The following is a 17,549-nucleotide window of genomic DNA, read 5'->3' on the forward strand; positions in this document are numbered from 1 at the left end:
ATTCAGATAATATGACACACGGTAAACTTAGAAGCCTTATTTGTTGTTCACAGACTTTATTGTTATATAAACCCAATCACATTTACAACTTCTGGCCACTTTTAAGGGTTCGACTTCTTTAATAAATGATTGATGCTAAATTGAAAAGATTTATTGTGATTTTTGTTGTTTTTATCAGGCGACATGAGGAATGATCTGTATATAACAATAGAAAGAGGTGAATTTGAGAAAGGGGGGAAGACTGTTGCCAGGAATGTGGAAGTGACCATGTACATTGTGGACAGCGGGGGCCAAATTTTAAAGGTAACTTCTTTTATCACTTGAATGTGGAATAACTTGCTCCGTTTATCAATGATGTAAACATTAGCCTTTGTAAATGTTGTTATTAAAATTTGATATGAGAATATATGTATTAGCCAAATGACCATTGTTGTTATAAAAACACCTAGATACGGGATGGGGGTTCGCACATAATTAAAAAAAACTTTTTTTTAAATATACTTACCTTCCTGCCGGGTGTTGCGTCTCTGCTCCTGCTCTCCTCAAGGAACAGAAAGCACAGCAAGGCCCCACTAACCAATCACAATGCTTCAATGCAGCTTTGTGGTTGGTAGGCACCCAGGCTCCCCTGACCAATCACAATTGTGATTGGTTTTGAGCGTCCTGATTAGACGCTCAACCAGGCAATGGGGGCCTGGGCATATTCTCCACGCAGGCTTTAATGCTGCCTGCATGGAAAACGAGGAAAGTACTCATGACTGGTTTGGGATGTTTCAGAGGGCCGACCAAACAGTCAGTGTGCGCTTAGGAGTGGGAAAACCACTCCTCTCCTGCCCTGCTCCGTGAGCAGAGTAGAACATCAAAGCAGCATAAACATAAAATGATAATAACTGAAAGTTATTATCATTTTAAGTTTCTACTTCTCATCTCGCACTGCTTGAAAGCAGTGGGGCGACGCTTCTCCGCCGTAACAGAGGAGCCGCTACTGTGCACATCACATGGTTGTACTCCTCGTATCTATTTTGTGTTTTTTGTGTCTTCCTCTGCCATCATTTATATTGCCCTTGTGTCGGCAGTTCAAATGCAAGACACCGAGGCACAGACGTACAAGCAAGACAGGATGGACAAACTGAAAAGTGGCGTGTACAGCTAGAGGCTGTCCCAAAATGTTCAAGAAAGTCTGGGATAGATGGAGGCTATTTCAATGTCTGGAATGCCAGTACTCAAACACACCTGCGCATCAGGAACAGATAATGAGTAGCTGGGCGCGCAGGGTCCATGTTTAAAAGTCACTAAATGTCACACAGCGGCTGATTCTGATGGTATAATGCAAACAAAGGCTGTATGGACACATGACAGTCCAAACAACGTTTTATAATGTGCCCCATGTTGCATTTGTTGATATGTCGTGTATTATCTGGAATGTATCTTTTAAGATACTTATTGTGTGTATTTCGGCAAAATTTAAATCAAAACAGTTTGGGGAAAAAAACGACAGCCAGGCATTATTTCGGAAAATATAGAATGCAAAGGTGTCATCTATGGGGCATCTTGAATTTTAAACAGCTGCATTATTTCATTCTGTCCTTCCCAATATTTGGGAAATTGTATAATTCGAACAAATCAAATGTTATGAAAACTCCATGTCCTAAGCTCCCAACATCTCTGATATTTTGAATGCACTCCGTGAAATGTGTTCCATTGCTTTGCCTTTATTGCCAACCAGATGATTGTGAAAGCTCCGCGTGAAGCGTGAGAGCTGAATGGGGAATGCCAGCGAGCTTCAAAATGCCACAGGCACCGTGCAAAGCATTCACTTGTACTAAGTTGCTTGGATGTGAGCGGGACGTGGGTGGGAACCGGCGTGTCAAAAGCATGACAGGGCTCTGGCGGGCGTTTATAACAAACATGCTACATTTTGTTTATGTTTCATTTACATTATGATAATCAAAAGGATGCTTCAACTCACTCTCGGCTCAGGGTCTTGAGGGGTTGTTGTTAGGAATGGAAGTTTTGGCACAAAAGCTCGAACTGAGTCAATTCCAAATAACTGGTGGACGTAGTGGATCGAAAAACATTTTCTATACTTGCTGAAGTCTTCCTCCAGGCAAAGAGGCTAAAGAAACTGATCACAGAGGAATGACCATTTTGAGGGCCGGGGTTTGGTGCAAACCTCTTGTGTTGTTTTAGGAGATCAAAGAGGGAATTCTAGGTCTGCCTTGGACATCGAGTCCGGTAGTATTCGTGCACCTACGTAAAAAAGTATTCAAGAATGTTGCTATGAAATTCTTATAATACAATGACAGGGGGAAGGGGTTCAATTCAACCCTCTGGTTTACTGGTAATCACAGGAGAGAAATTATTGCAAGAAGACACGTGATTGGATCTTTTTAAGCTCAGAATTGTTGCATCATTTTTCATGCTTTGTTACCTGCCATTTTTGCAAGGAGACCTCTGTAGATTTAGCTCCAGTAATGGATATGTCCTGAAAGTACTGCAGATATGGCAAGAGATTAATCGTACCATCAGTAACTGACAAATCCCAAAAAGCGCACAAATTGTTTTAAAGAAAATGTTTTTGGTCACTTTGAGGGATGAATGTCAACCCTATGTTGAAGATAACTCCAGACTAATTCAGCATTTGCCTCGGAAGTCATTGCGCATTGTTGGAAGGCCAGTTCAATGGGAGTAGCATACAGTCTCTATACTATATTGGTCTTTGTTCAGTTTTTGATCCATTGAGACAGAAGCAGTTTTAACTCATCCATTGGTACACATGCGAAAAACAGTAAATGACAGCATTTTAGTTTTTCAGACTATTCCACCTCCTGACAGATTTATGTATCATTAAAGTATAGACCCAATGGTATCCACTGTAGGAGCTGCTGACTTAAAGGGTAAATATAACAATTGTGCTTTGGAATGGGGCCGGAGGTAGCAATGATACAAGAGATACCCCATAGGACACTTTGGTAGTTTCAGAGAAAAATGGACCAAGTTTCAACTGCTGAGTATAACTTAAGAAAAACAACTCAACACCCATAAATACTGGCCCCTCTGTTCTGCAGGCATCTCCAATCAAATGAAAAAAATATTGTTGTCTACTGTATTGAAGGGTATGGAAAAGTTAGGAAGGATCAATGCACAATTCTGTTGTTGGTCACTGACAATGAGCGCATTTTCAATAATGGTTATTAAGATGATATCAGTGGGCAAGGTTTCAGAGTCACTACTTTCAACCAGAAGTAGGAATGAGAGCATGAGGAATCTGACTGTAGACCTAGGAAAAGATGTAAAAAATGTGAAAATGGTTCCAGGACGATGGAGGCGGGTAGGTGAGATGACAGAGTCCCGTCCACCAACAAGCGTACCTCAAATTGCCCGGGACCCTCCATCTTTCCTAAGGAGCATTATTCTGCCTCTCTTGAGGTGGAACCATAGGCCGGCATACATTCAGGGGTAGGCAGGTGAACATTGGTAGGTCATCCCTTATTAGAAGGGAGACCAGAAGCCTCAGATTGGGGCACCCTTTATTGTTTTTGGTCCTGATGAAGTGCCGCCAGATCCTTTTGCTACCGAGGCACGAAACATGTTGACCACTCTACACTAAAGCTATCCTGGTACTTGAAGACTGCACAATAGCACCACTGCTTTTATCTAGACCTGGTACACTTCCTCTATACAAATTTGATTGTAGGATACCAGAGCCTATTTTATCCACCACTCACTTACACCACTAGTTACACTGTTAGCTCTCTCACTTACACTCATCTACTTGGTGTCTTCAAATCAAAAGATCTCCGACAAAGAGCCCCCAGACCTGTCAGGCATTGCTGCGCTGGCCTGAGTAGGAGCACCCAATGAAGAAGCATGACACCCTAACAGGTGTATGAGGGCACCAAAATCTGACATTTAGGTCTTCCTGCGACAGGACAACCTGCCACTTGGTTCAACTTTAGGTGACCATTCTGGTGAAGGAGGAACTACCCCTACCTTGGTATCTGTCAATCCTGTTGTTGGTCACTGACAATGAGAGCATTTTCAATAATGGTTATTAAGATGGTGTCAGTGGGCAGGGTTTCAGAGTATCTTACTTTCAACCCGAAGCAGGAATGCGAGCATTGGGAATCTAACTGTAGACCTAGGTCTAAAATCCATTGCGAATTTTTTTTTTTTTGTCAAATTTCGCCGGGGGCCTTTATTTACGTAGAACCTTGTCCGAGTTCTTTGTAACAGCGGCTTATCAAGGACTGCCTGTTCATTAATTCGTTCTGTGACATCGCAATAGATTTTAAAATATATCTACTGATGACAATTTGATATTATTCGATTCAACATACTTCACGGCCCTCTACGTAGCTGCTTTACGGCAACTTTGATTAGTACCTGTACCATCATATTGGTGCATTTTGCTTTCTTTATTCATACGCCGCAGTGGACCAATATTTATTGAATTCTGCCCTGACGAAGCTCCCATGGTAGGGGAGCGAAACGCGTTGGCTGTCCTGTGCACTTTGAAAAAAAGAAAATAAAAGAAAAATCTATTTTTGCAAAATTCTGGTCTCTTGCAATTTACTTTGCGTTTGGTGCTGCCTCCACTTTTTCTTCAAATTGTCTATCTGGGATTCCAGTGGGACCGAACCGCAGCAGGTCTTGGAGGTTGGGCAGCACAAAAGAACTTGAACTATTGATGGGACTTTGGAAATTTGAGGTGCTTTCTTTCTGATCCGCTGTGGAGATTTTTCTGTTGAACTACATGTCCCTAGTAGTAGCCTCAGCACGTCTTCAGTCAGATAACAGAGGTAAATGAATGTACAGGTTGCTCATGTTGGTAGGGACAGCGTTATACCATAATCTGCAAAGAGATGTTAAAGTCGTGAGAGAGAGTCATGGAAGACCACATCTGGAAATACTGGTTTTTAGGCATCTATCTGACTGATCATCAGAAGTGTTCAGTGGTCTAAAATCCAGCAGCTAATCACGACAAGTGATGATAGCAAGCTTGAGGTTCCGTAAAAGAATTGTAGATTTTTTTTTTTTAAATTTAATTAAATCTTAAAAAAGTTGTTTTCTAGTCTTAGATGTGAGTGAGTTAATGTGAATAGATCTACCTTCGGACTTTTTGAGGTGAAGCGAGCAGGTTGAAAGTAGATTCTGGTTCATCGATCTTAGATCTCTGGACAAGTGATATGGGCCAAACGTCTTAGATGGCATGGTGCTGGTGCCCTGCCATGTGGGGCTTTCTGGGCGAAGCAGAGCTCTTTGAAATTTGCTCTTTCCATAACAGGAAGCCAATGGAGGGCTCTTAGGGCGGGGGTGATGTGGTCATGCCAGTTCTGGGCAAAATTAAGGTACAGTTTGGCAAAGGCGTTGTCTGAAAGGCAGGTGTACAGTTTGTGGAATAACCCCAAGCGGGAGAACACAACTGTAAGGTGACAGTGAGCTTTTTAGGTCGAGCCTGGAATTCGCATCCGAACGATGCGTCCAGGTGGAGACTTATAGCTAGCTGACTCGGGGGAATGAAGGACAAGAAACTGCCACGCGCTTCTCTTCGGCTGGATTACACTGCGTGCACGCACACCCACACTCACGCATGCGCACATCACAGCCACACGCATACACAGCCACACGCATACATAGGCACACCCCCCCCCTCGCCGCCGCCGCACCTACACACACACTAGCGCACCTACAGGCACACACAGAGACCCCCACACGCACACCAGCGCACCTACACACACGCACGCACACATACAAAGACCCCCCGCCGCCGCCGCCATCGCACACATACACACACACCAGCACCGGACCCCACTCACTGGCTACGCAGGATTTCTCTTCTCTGGGGCGGCCCCGGGGCTCTCCCTAGCTCACAGGAGCCCCGGGCCGCGGGAGGACTCGGCTTCTTTGCTCCATCCCGGCGGGCAGCCAATCATAGCCCAGCAGCAGGCGGGACTTCCTTCTTTCTTCTGGCCCGGCCCACGTCTTCTCTCCCGTTGCCTGGCTTCCTGCCTCAGGGGTCCGCCAATGGCAGCGCGGCCCCGAGCAGGGAGGCGGGCACAGCGTTTCCTCGGGAATCCCGGGCCCGTCGGCGGTGATAATTTATTTGGGGACACAACCTGCATTAGAGTTGTTTGCCAATATAATTTGAAAGGTAATTCTTGTTTGATATGTTTCAGTATCTTGTGTTTTTTTTTGTATTTTAATGTGTTGTTATTTTTTCTATTTCTATTGTTATTATCTCGTGGCCTTTACGAGTGCGCCTTGGGCGTCTTTTCTGCTCTATTTCCAATATTCCCAATCTTCATGGGCCCCTCTGTGCAATCACTTAGCCTATAATTGGGAGTTCTTTATCCGATTTCCAGAACAGTTTATTTCGTCTCCTCTTTGAGATCTGAGAAGCAATCACGTCTAGTTTTAACCCCGCATTTGGCTTGCACGAGCAATCTGCACGCCCCTGTGCGCGTGGCACTACTCTGAGGGCACATTCTGGCTTTGCTTAGGGCGTCTTCTCACTTCTTAACTTCTGCTTGAGTTAAATGTGCACTTTGCACGATCCTCGTTTTTTTCTCCTTCGAGGGGTTTCTGTTCGAAATATTTATTCGACAAGACAGACGAGAGCGCACGTGGATTCGAGCTGTCGACTTAGGGAAATGGGAAACCATGTTCGAGTCTCGGCGTGGGCTCAACATCCTGGGATTCTGGGCAAATCAGTTCATCTCCCTGTGCCTACAAAAGTGAATGTGTCCTCGTGCACTGTGACTACTGCTCATGTAAAGCGCTTCAGTACCTTTGGGTCAAGTTGGCGCTGTATAAAACTGCAAAACAAACGTGAACGGAGCCCCCTTCTGACAACATCTGTTCTCTTAGCACAGTAGTCAGTCGGGTGAAATGAATAACTTTAGAAAACCAGTGGTAACGCCTTTTACACACCTCGGCAAGGTAGCTCCTGGGCCTAAGCGCTTGCTGCAGAGACCTGCGCACCCGCAGTGACAGCTTCCTTTCAGCCCTTGGTCCTTCCGAGATTTATATCAGTACCAGTGCCTGAGAAGTGATGGAAGATTCGGATGTCCACGTGCGACGGCAGATGTAATTCCACCCACCCCTTCCCCACGGCCCCGCAGACCCGCTGCTGGGAGGGTTCAGTCCTCACCAGTGCTGGGAGGGGGGGGGGGTGGGGGGGACTGTAACACCCCCAGGCCTCGAGAGCGTCTCCACTTAAAGTAGTCCCGGGGAGGGGCCTTCGAAGATTATCAACTGCGAGAACAACTGCCAATCAATGTTGGACAGCCAGTAGTGGGGCAGTCTGCTGGGCACAGGGCTGCCATATTGTACAGCCCCATTCACTGTACAATCCATATGCTAGATTTCCGGAAGGCCATTAATACCTTTCTGTTTCCATCACTATAGTATGCCCCCTTGTTGTTCCTGGACGGCCTCCGCCTTTGTTTCTTTATCTGGCAGCGCCGGGACGCCCCTTTGCTGGGGCAGCTGTTGCGCTTAAAAATCTAATAACATAACATAACATAACAGTGCAAACGCATAAACTAAAAATCTGTGCTTAGCATAGTGTGCTGCTTGACTGGCATTTTGCTGCTTCTGTCCTTGCATACAGATATGTAAAACACACAATACATCACTATCCCTAAATTTACCACCATTGTGTGTGCCCTTTTCCAAAGCACTCCTTCTCCCCTTGTTGGGGAAGGATCCAGCCTTTATACCCAGGAGTCTCAGAGACCCCCCTGAGAGTCCACAGCGTTGAGGGAGACACGCACAGCGGAGGTGTGGGAATGGCGCCCCTTACCAATTGCAAATAAAAAAAAATTCATGCATAGCATTGTCATTTACAATGCCAATAACTCAAACTTTAATGCTGCGAGACCTATTGCATTGCAAAGGCTTGTTTAAGTAAGTTGAAGGATAGCGAACGCTGTACACGAAGATTGTAGAAAGCACACATGGTGATGACATTTATTTGGGGTAGGAAGGGAAGATGATTAGCACGTAGTTCTGACCACAGGTTTGCACCACTCGTTCAAAAGTCCATACCCATATCTGATGCTGCTCTTCCAAAATTGTTCTTTTCTGCCTTCATTGTAGGTCGTAGGTGAACACAATAGTAGTGGAGTACCAACTCCTTTATCAACAGTGAAGCAACTTGAAAGGGGAATTGTATAATTCGGAGACTCAAGAAAAGGGAACATTTCAACATGAACCCGGTCAAAGTCCTAATTATAGAAGCAGCAAGATATTAACATAAACCTTTTATGAATCCCTTCATTCGTAATTGATATCCAAGAGTGTGTGTAACAAATGTTGGAGCAATGACTTAAGGAAAACCAACTAAACACTGACAAAGGTAAACAAGAACAAAAAAGTTGGCTATTTGAGCTGACTAGCTTAACATCCAACGCAATGAAAAACTAGAGAATTCCAAAACTGACAATTTGAGAAAGTGGATTATTAGTTGGGAGAGATGTCAGTCATTACCAGGTTATAATGTCACAGTTTCGTCCCAGGTCCAGTTAAGTCTCAATAATTTAAACCTAGGCTAAATCGTTTGTACCTGTAACACAGAGCATACAGGCTTAATTTAGGAGAAATGTTTGAAGCATTTACCAGTACCAAAACAGTTATAAATGGACAAAACACCGCACAATAAAAATACCACTCAATTTAATCAAAATAGAGTAACATTTAATTACCAAATAGACCCCAAAATAACAAAAGTCAGATGTAGGAAATTGAAGATAAGATTTTTATGAATTTTGAAGTCAAAATAGCACCTAAAAATGCAAAACACCAGTGGTGGTTATCTGGTCATGCCAGACCAACTTCAAGTCAAATGTTAAGGCTGGCCACGAGCTACGGCTGGTTGGGTGCAGGGACCAGGTTTAACACAGTGGAACGGGTACCATCTGACTTAGAAGATTTTCTGGAGAACAGTTTTCGTTGACGGCTTATGGGCAGGTCAGGTTGCAGGCTGGATCTGAAGGAGGGTTCGAGGATGGTAGCCTCGTGAAGTGCAGGTCCTTGGTGTGAGGTTTAAATCCGGTGGAAACCTTGTTACTTTTGTGGTCACTGGCAGGAAAGTTCTGAGCAGGTGAAGTACAGAATCGCCACCAGGGGATGTCTCATCAGTGGACAAGTGCTTTGGGCTTAGAAACTTGTTTGAAAGTCGACACCCTTTCAGCCAGGGAAGACTGGCGAGTTGAATCTGACCGACAATTGATGTTGACGCTGTGGCTTCGGCATTGGCCCCGGTCTCCGCTGGTTCTCAACATGACATTTAAGCGCTGACTATGCATCTCTGTTTGGAAAGGTATTGTCTGCCGGGATTGTCTGTTGGGGTTTTTTCCCCATTTTTTCCCCTGCCATGAGGAGCTGTTCCTATGAGGAAAACAGTAGCCGGTTGGCATAGTAATGTGTTAGACCTGGCATCCTTAGCATGATTTACCATTACCTTTTTGCCTTCAGACCTCCTGTTTTTGCTGGCTTTAGGACTGTGCGCACTTTACCACTGCAAACCGGTGCTAAAGTGCTTGTGCTCTCTGCTCCAAACATTGTAACATTGTCTTAAAACCAAATGACATATTTAATTTACTTATAAGTCCCTACTAAAGTGCACACTAAAACAGCATTATCTACGCAAATCACGTCCTGTTCCTGTTCACCATGGACATGAGCCTTTCAGGACAATGTGTTTACTCAAATTCCAGAATAATGTACTTAGGGTATCTCAAAAACTTTATTCTAGGCAGCTATGTACCACTGGTTATCTTATTGTGGACAAGTATGAGTGAGAGAGCGAAAGGGTGTGTCCGGTTACCACAATACCTGAGAGGGTCGAGAGTGTTACGTTCTGGGTTGTCAATTCACTAGTTTCTCTAGTAAGGTTAGGCAGTCAAGTGAGGCACTATAGCTAGTTGGTGTTGGAACTTGCCCTTTTTGCAGGGTCATCCTCAAACTTTTTGCTTCTTCCTCCCTTATTCTTCCTGACCCGTGGCTGTTGGCAATAGGACTCTGCGCACTTTACCACTGCTGATCAGTGCTAAAGTGCATATGCTCTCTGTGTAAATTGTTATTATGATTGGATATACATGATTGGCATATTTGTATCGCCTAGAAGTCCCTAGTAAAGTGCACTGGGTGTGCCAGGGCTGGTGATGACAAATACTACTAGTGGGCCTGCAGCACTGATTGTGCCACCCCCATGAGTAGCCCTAAAATGATGTCTCAGGCCTGCCACTGCAGTGCCTATGTGCAGTTTAGAAACTGCCATGTCCTCCTGGTCAGTGTCCCCACTGACCAGGCCTAACCCTTCCCTTTTTGTGCACATCCGTCACCCCTATGGAAGGCCCAAGTACCCCCCTGGGCAGGGTGCAGTGTATGTGAAAGGTAGAGCATGTACTGGTGCAGGTGACATGCTCTGGTAGTGAATTACAGCCATTTTCGTTTTTCACTATTGTAAGGCTATCTGGCTCCATAGATTAACATGGGGGATGCTGGCTACAGTGGTTAACAGCATTTCTTTCCATAGGAGCCAGATAGGACATAAGTATCTAGTATCCCTGAACTCAGAATTTAATAACACATCTTTTAGGAAAGGTTGTTTTTAAATCCTGTGTTTGAGAACAGCACTTTTAGAAAGTTGCTGTTCTCTTGTCTGACCCTTCTGTGTGCCTTGGTCTGCTTGTGTATTGACTGTCTGGTTTGAGAGTGACAGGGGCTGGGGATTCCCCAGGAGGCTGGCTGAGTCAGCCCTAGGCTGAATGACTGCATTTGCAACTGGAGTGGTGGGAGGAGTTAGCACCTGGGCTGAATAGGGCTGTGCCTGCCTTCCACAATGCTGGCTCCACCCCCCTGCTGGGCGGCTGAGGACCCTGCCACTCACTCTGAAAGGAAAGAAGCAGCCAGCAAAACAAAGTACTCAGGAAACACCCAGAACTGGTTCAGACCGGGCTCAGGGCCCACATGCACAGAGAGAACAAAGACTTTAGGGGTATAAGTACAGGACCCCTGACAACAGAAAATTAGATCATCCTGGAATCAAGAAGGAACCTCTGCCAAGGAGAAAGCTGAAAATGAAGAAGGAAGACTGTCCTGCTGTTGCTCTGCTGGACTGACCTGCTGTTGCTTTGATGCCAAGGAGAGGGGAAGGACTTTGCTGTTGAGCTGTGTCCCCTGTCTTGAAGGAATCTCCAAGGGCCTGAGTAGAGCTGGCTCCCTGTTCTGAAGTCCCAGGAACAAAAGGACTTCACCCCCAGCTTCCCTGAACTCTGCTGAGAGAGTTCTGTCCTTCCTAGAGTGCTTGATCCAGTTGTGGGGCCTCTGGAAGTTGTACCTGTGCTGGGAAGCTTGAAACTAAGCTTGAGAGACTTTTGCAATTGAAAAGTGTCGCATCGCTCGCTTGCGGAGCGCATCCCCTACAGTGCGAGAAGATTCCCGCCGCTACGAAGGCCGAGGTCGTCGCAGCGCCTGACGCCGCTGCCAGAGCCGTCGCATCCTTTGTTTGCGGGACGCACCAGACCGGTGCGGGAAAGTCGAACATCGCTGCGAGTGTCGTCGCAGAGCCTGTCGTCGCTGGGTGAGATCGCCGCACCGCTTGCTTGCGGACCGCATCACATCGCTGCGAGTGTCGTCGCAGAAACCATCGGGTCGAGGGGCTGCGAGAGAGAACATCACCGCTGGTCTGCGCATCGTCGCCCCGGAGATCGTCGCAACTCCAGAGATCGTCGCATCGTACCTTTGCGAGAATAAACTTCCTACTGAACCTACGCACCGGAATCCATACAAGTGGCCTTCCTCCCCATACAGACCGGCTTCGTCGCAACACGCCCGCTGCTGCAGCGGGGCTGTCCCATCGCCTCCCCAGGGTCCCAGGAGCAACGCATCGCTTGTTTTCTACCTCACCAGCTTCTGCTTTTGGAACTTTGTCGCAACTAAAAGGTACTGTGAGTAAACGTGACGCAACTGTGAACTTTTCACGCATCTGTGGATTATTCTATAGCAACGTAGAGAATTCTATCGCAACCTAAAGAATAATTACGCAACCTTAAGAACTCTTTTGAAACCATATTCTTGAACTGTGTATGTTGGATTTTTGTCGTTTTGGTCTTGTGTAGTTTACATTAAATACCTTTATTTTTCTAAACAGTTGTGGAGTCAGTTTGTGGTGTTTTCACTGTGTTACTGTGAGTGTTGGCACAAATACTTTATGCATTGCCTCTTTTTTAGACTGTTCGTGCCAAGCTACCTAGAGGGTGAGCAGGGGTTATCTCAGAGGGTTGTCTCCTTGCCCTGACTAGAAGCAAGGGTCCCTATTTGGACAGTGGTACCTACCCCTGCCAACTAGAGACCCCCAGTTCTAACAGTTGGACTCAAGATATAGGTGCTGAGGTGGTATGGTGACTCTCTCCCTACCTGCTGATGTTCTATGGTCTTAAACATAGTTCTATTCCAGAGTAGAATCCCTGCAACACCTTCACCACACTAAACATTGCTGCTCTGATACTTGGTGACACGCATGACAGCTCGAAAGGAAGGTGTCTTTATTATCCATCCTCCAAACATGATGCAAGCCATACTGACAAACACCTAGATCTACCTTCTTGTTGATCTGTGCCTCTAATTTTCAGCAGACTTCTCAACAGGCCAAGAATGAAATTCAGACTGCTTTTATTACACATACCATTGCCGCAACCTGCTGGGGAAATTGACTGTTTAAGCGTGTAAGGCAGACTGTCTATTGCAGTGTTTTAAAACCTGTGGCATACTGTGCCATAATTTCTGTACAGCTCTCTGATGCCCAGTTTTGCTTGTTTAGTGCTTGATTAAAAATGTTCATTTTACTGTTGCAAAGCATTTCTTTAGCGTTTGCTACCACATGTGGTGTGCCGATGCCATGAAACGATGTTTCATAAACATTAACATAAATACAGTCTAGATGACTTTCCCCACTGAATAATTTTCCCTTTAGAACCTTGCACTAATGCACAGCTGTCATGGTGCTATGCATCTGTCTGCTTCTGTCAGGAAATGCTCTTCCTTAGCAGAATTTCACGCGTGCACCCATGCCGTATTGGTGACGTTATATCCATCGTGAGAATGGTGGGAGCTTTGGAGACATGCAGACTGAGGTTGGCAGTGTGTAGCTGAGCACTGTGCTCAGCATGGCCACACAGACAACACTGCTGCTCCAGTGCTTGCATTCACCTGGAGGGAGCGCCAGATGGGAACGCAGGCAGCTGAGTACAACGCTGGATGAATGATATCAAACATAGCTCCTACGTTTGCCTAACTGACGCCACGAGTTTCAGGAAGGACGCGTGGGCACCACTTACAAACTGCTTTTCCCAAGACGGGACCACTATTTTCAGATGCCGATGTATGCGGGGAAACTTATTTGAGATTCCCAATTCATGATGGAGGAAGGTTTTTACCTTGAATGTCAAATCCTGTATGTGTACTGGATGTTGTGCAAAACATGAATTCTCTTATTTGCTGATGCACCCATTTGCTACAAAAAATTTCCTGTGGTTTTGTATATGGGTTTTTCTTCTGGAATCTGTTTGCGCTGGATAGGAATGTAGATGCTATAAAGATTTATGAACTTTTTTGGCTAGGGGAGAAATACATTGTTGGCAAATGTAATCCATTCTCTTGGAAACTAAAGCATCACAAAGATGACTTCTTGGTTCACCAGAGATAAGTTGAGCCTACTTGAACATTCTGCAAACAGTTGTCATATCATATGGATAGTTCTTTAGAGGAATAAGAAACAAAGAACAGTACTTTTGAACTTGAAACGTTGCTTTGGGAGATGGTAACTTACTCTCCATGAACTGCAAAACCGGAATGTGTCACAAGAACGGAGGTTAGGTCTTCCGGTCGCCACCAGTCAAACAAGCATTTACAATGCAATGGTTTTGCCTTTGACAAAATTAGAGCCATTGGCATTGTAAATGTCAAAATTTTCACCTATGTTTTTTTTGTAAAACATAAACAAATGGCTTTGTCGTTTACTAGTAAATAGCTTTATGGTTACGTAATGTGAGACATATTGCATTTGCACTTCTACACACATAGGTATATGTACACAGAGCTATACACACACACACAGAGCTCCTCCTCTACACACATTGACAGGCTTTGTATACACAGCTACATACACACACAGCTACAGACATGCACAGTTACACACACACACACACACACAGTATTATACATACATAGCATCACACATACATAGCATTACACACAGACAGCATCACTCAGCTCCTGGACACATCTGCACACATACACAGCTACAGACCCACACATACACATAGCATAATACACATATAGCATCACACACACACATACACAGCATCACTTAGCTCTTGTACACATAGCTGCACACATACACAGGTACGCACAGTCCGTCAGCCTGCACTCACAGCCTGCACTCAGTCTCACAGGCACGAAAACGGAGGCACAAGCAGGCAACAGAGTCACGGCACGAAAACGGAGGCACAAGCAGGCAACAGGGAGACACGAAAACGGAGGCACAAGCAGGCAACAGGGAGACACGAATTGTAACTCTCTACCTTACTGTTATTATCTTTAAGAGGTGACATTGCCCTCTTACTCGAATGACGTTTCCACTCCGTGGGGCCGCCACCAAGACCTCTGCCGGCAGCTCTTGCATACCCATCCCGATTCCTTGAAACTGCACTTACAGTCCAGCCGTAGACCCTCCCGCCACCCCTGACTTTCGTCCACCGCTCCGTCCTTCCAACCCGCCCCCCAGCATTCCTTCCTTTGAACCCCCGCAGTCCGGGGTCCCACCGCCGCCCGCCCTGCGCCCATCCACCTTTTGGTCTCCTACTGAGCCCTCCCTCAGTCATTGAGAGGCAGACGTCTGTCACGAACAATCCCCCCCTGAGCCCCCTATCTACCCACTTGTTCTGTATCCCCGTAGGGCTGACCCATGCCTCCTTATTTGACTACGGGGGGTTGGGGGGTCGGGGGGGGGGTGATGTCCCGAACTCCTTGCCGGCACTTCTCGAGCTCCCTGCACCCCTGCCCCCCCCCAACCCCCGCCACCCTTATCTACCGCTCACTGCCATGCCTTGTTGAGCCGGCTCCGCCCCGCCTCCCCACTAATTCGCCCGCCCTTAGTACCATAAGCGGCCCTCCCTGTTGTCCTCGCCTTACAAATTCCTTTCCTGTGATGACTCCCCCTTTCCTGTCCCTACCCCCTCCGCTGTATCTTCCTTAGCTGCCTGCGTTGGTGCCCCCTCTTGCTCCCGACCAGAACCACGCATTCCCGAACCTCCCCTGCGCGCCCCAACTCTTCACAAGCAGGCACCCTTTCCCCGGCGCCCTTCCCTGCGCACCTTTCCCGAGGCCCACTTCTCCCATCCTTCACACCTACTCTCATGTGCTCGGCCTCGCCCCTCTGCTGTTATTCTTGTTACCCGAGCACCATGGTAACCCTGCACAATTCCGACGTGCGCCACTGCCCACCTGACATCGAGCCGACCCTCTCTTGGGCGCGATGCCTTTGTCACCATACTTGAAAACTCTGCAATGTCCTCGCCTGCGCGCGGAACTAGCCCCTCAGACCCCACCGTATCCCCACTGCCAAGAGCCTTGTATCTGCCCGCCCAGAGCCCTACCCCCCAGCCTCCCTCCATCCTCTCATCCTCTGCCGCCCCCTGCGCCGTTATTATACTTTCGCTCCTTTGCCACTTACACACCTGCCGCCTCCCCCCATCATGTACCGTTCGCTGCCTCCTGTATCCTGTTCGTTCTTCATTGCCACATGTCCGTCCTGAGGCCCCACGTGCCCCCTTCTTTCCTCCACCGCTCTGTCTATCCTGTGCTAAATTTTAAAATATTTAGACGAGAACGCTAAGGGCCTAGTACCGAACCAGTTATTTATACACGTGCATTTCTTCTTTCTGAATGCAACCTACTTGCGTGCTAAGGGACAACTGCTGCAAACTGCGCGAGGTGGCCACAATGTATAGCGCTTCACAGCAAATTTCTACGCGCTGTAAATTAAGGCAAATCAATGAACTGCGACTTGCTCTGTCAGCCTCGAGGAGCTCAAAGAGTGATGTAGCTTATGGGCCATTTTATGGCCTGTGAAATCCCTGTATGTGAGTTACCTTTGGGGCTGTATTTTTATGCGTTGGTACGTATGTGACTTTACCGTTCCATTTGCTATTGCTACTCGCACGCTTGATGCACGAAGGCTGTGCCTTCCTTCGAAAACAGAGCCCCCAATACCAAGACCCAGCCCCTCCCATCTTGTTACGCCACTCTCCGATCCTCAACCCCCTGACACCAAGGGGCATCAACTACCCAGCCCCCATCTCCGTAACCTGCAAGCCAGCCTCCTACCTTTCAACTCCGTCCTCCTGGGGGGGGGGGGGCCCTCCCCAAGACTTAGCGCCTGACCTGCTCGTGCTCGACCTTCACGGGCAAAACGGCTGTGCACACGACGGCCGGAGAAGGAAGGCGGGCATCAGGAAACAAGCGGGAGGGGGCGGGAAAGGGGGAGGAGAGACGCAGCGCCATCATCAGGCAACAAGCGGGAGGGGGCGGGAAAGGGGGGTGGAGAGACGCAGAAGTGCCGGCAATGCCGGACCAGATTCGGGGGCGTTCCCGGCTTTCGGCTGACGTCGCGTGACGTCGGCAAAAGCCAAAGAATCTCGGGAACGCCCCCGAATCTGGTCCGGCATTGACGGACAGGCCCCTCGTCCAATGGCTAGGCTCCATTTATGGAGCCAGCCAATGAATGACGAGGGCCGACCCAAAGCCACACTACAGTTCTCATCAGGATTTCGCCTGCGCGAAAAAGATGCGCAGAGCGCATCTTTTCGCCAGGCAAAACCTAAAAAAGTAGGCATGTCATGAGGCATTTTTGAGGTACAAATAGCAGACCATGCACACGGCTCTGCTATTACTTTAATAATAGTGCAGTGGCAGTTTGGGAAAGGCGGAAGCATACAAAAAATGTATGGGTCACAGAGCTTGGTTTAAAGTGAAGCAGGGGGAGGGGAGGGTGGTACCGCAACAGCTACGTTCCAGGGGGTTATAAACATATAATAGTACTGCATGTGTCAGTTGAAGAGTATTCGTGGATTAAGCTGGTGTAGCAGGAGGCAGGCGCAAGCTTACTTCAGTAGTGATAGTGTTAAAGTTAAACAGTTGTGGTTTGGGAAGAGTAGTGACTGCCTGGGACGCTGCCTCCCGGCACTAGTGCTGAGATAAGCCCTGTCAATGCATCAAAGCGGTTTAGGCGTGCACAAGGGTGCCGCTGTATCGGGCTATCCGCATCCGAGCTGAAGCCGGTGACCGCTCCGCGTCGGGGTCATGCAGAGAAATAAGCAGGCTGACTGGGCCTAGCGGTTCTGATGTGTTTCCGGACGGCTTTTCGAAAGACTCCGGGGAGATTCCCTCGCACGCCGCGAGCCTCTCGTCACTGTCAGCTGCGCGGTGATAAAATGGCCACTTGACTTTATCCTATGTCATCAAACACTCGTGGCGAAGCT

At 47.3% G+C, this 17,549-nt stretch overlaps 1 protein-coding gene across 2 annotated transcripts in view; it reads left to right on the plus strand.

Moving 5' to 3' along the window:
• Window positions 1–17,549, plus strand: part of DOCK4 (dedicator of cytokinesis 4) — a 1,604,094-nt gene that overhangs the window by 695,203 nt on the left and 891,342 nt on the right. For both annotated transcript variants that reach the window (XM_078674485.1, XM_078674490.1), the window contains exon 14: window positions 179–303. In XM_078674485.1, the coding sequence (XP_078530611.1) occupies window positions 179–303 (125 nt within the window). The remainder of the gene's footprint in view (window positions 1–178; window positions 304–17,549) is intronic.

Source organism: Lissotriton helveticus, chromosome 1_1 (genome assembly GCF_964261635.1).
Source record: "Lissotriton helveticus chromosome 1_1, aLisHel1.1, whole genome shotgun sequence".
Taxonomy (NCBI): Eukaryota; Metazoa; Chordata; class Amphibia; order Caudata; family Salamandridae; genus Lissotriton; species Lissotriton helveticus.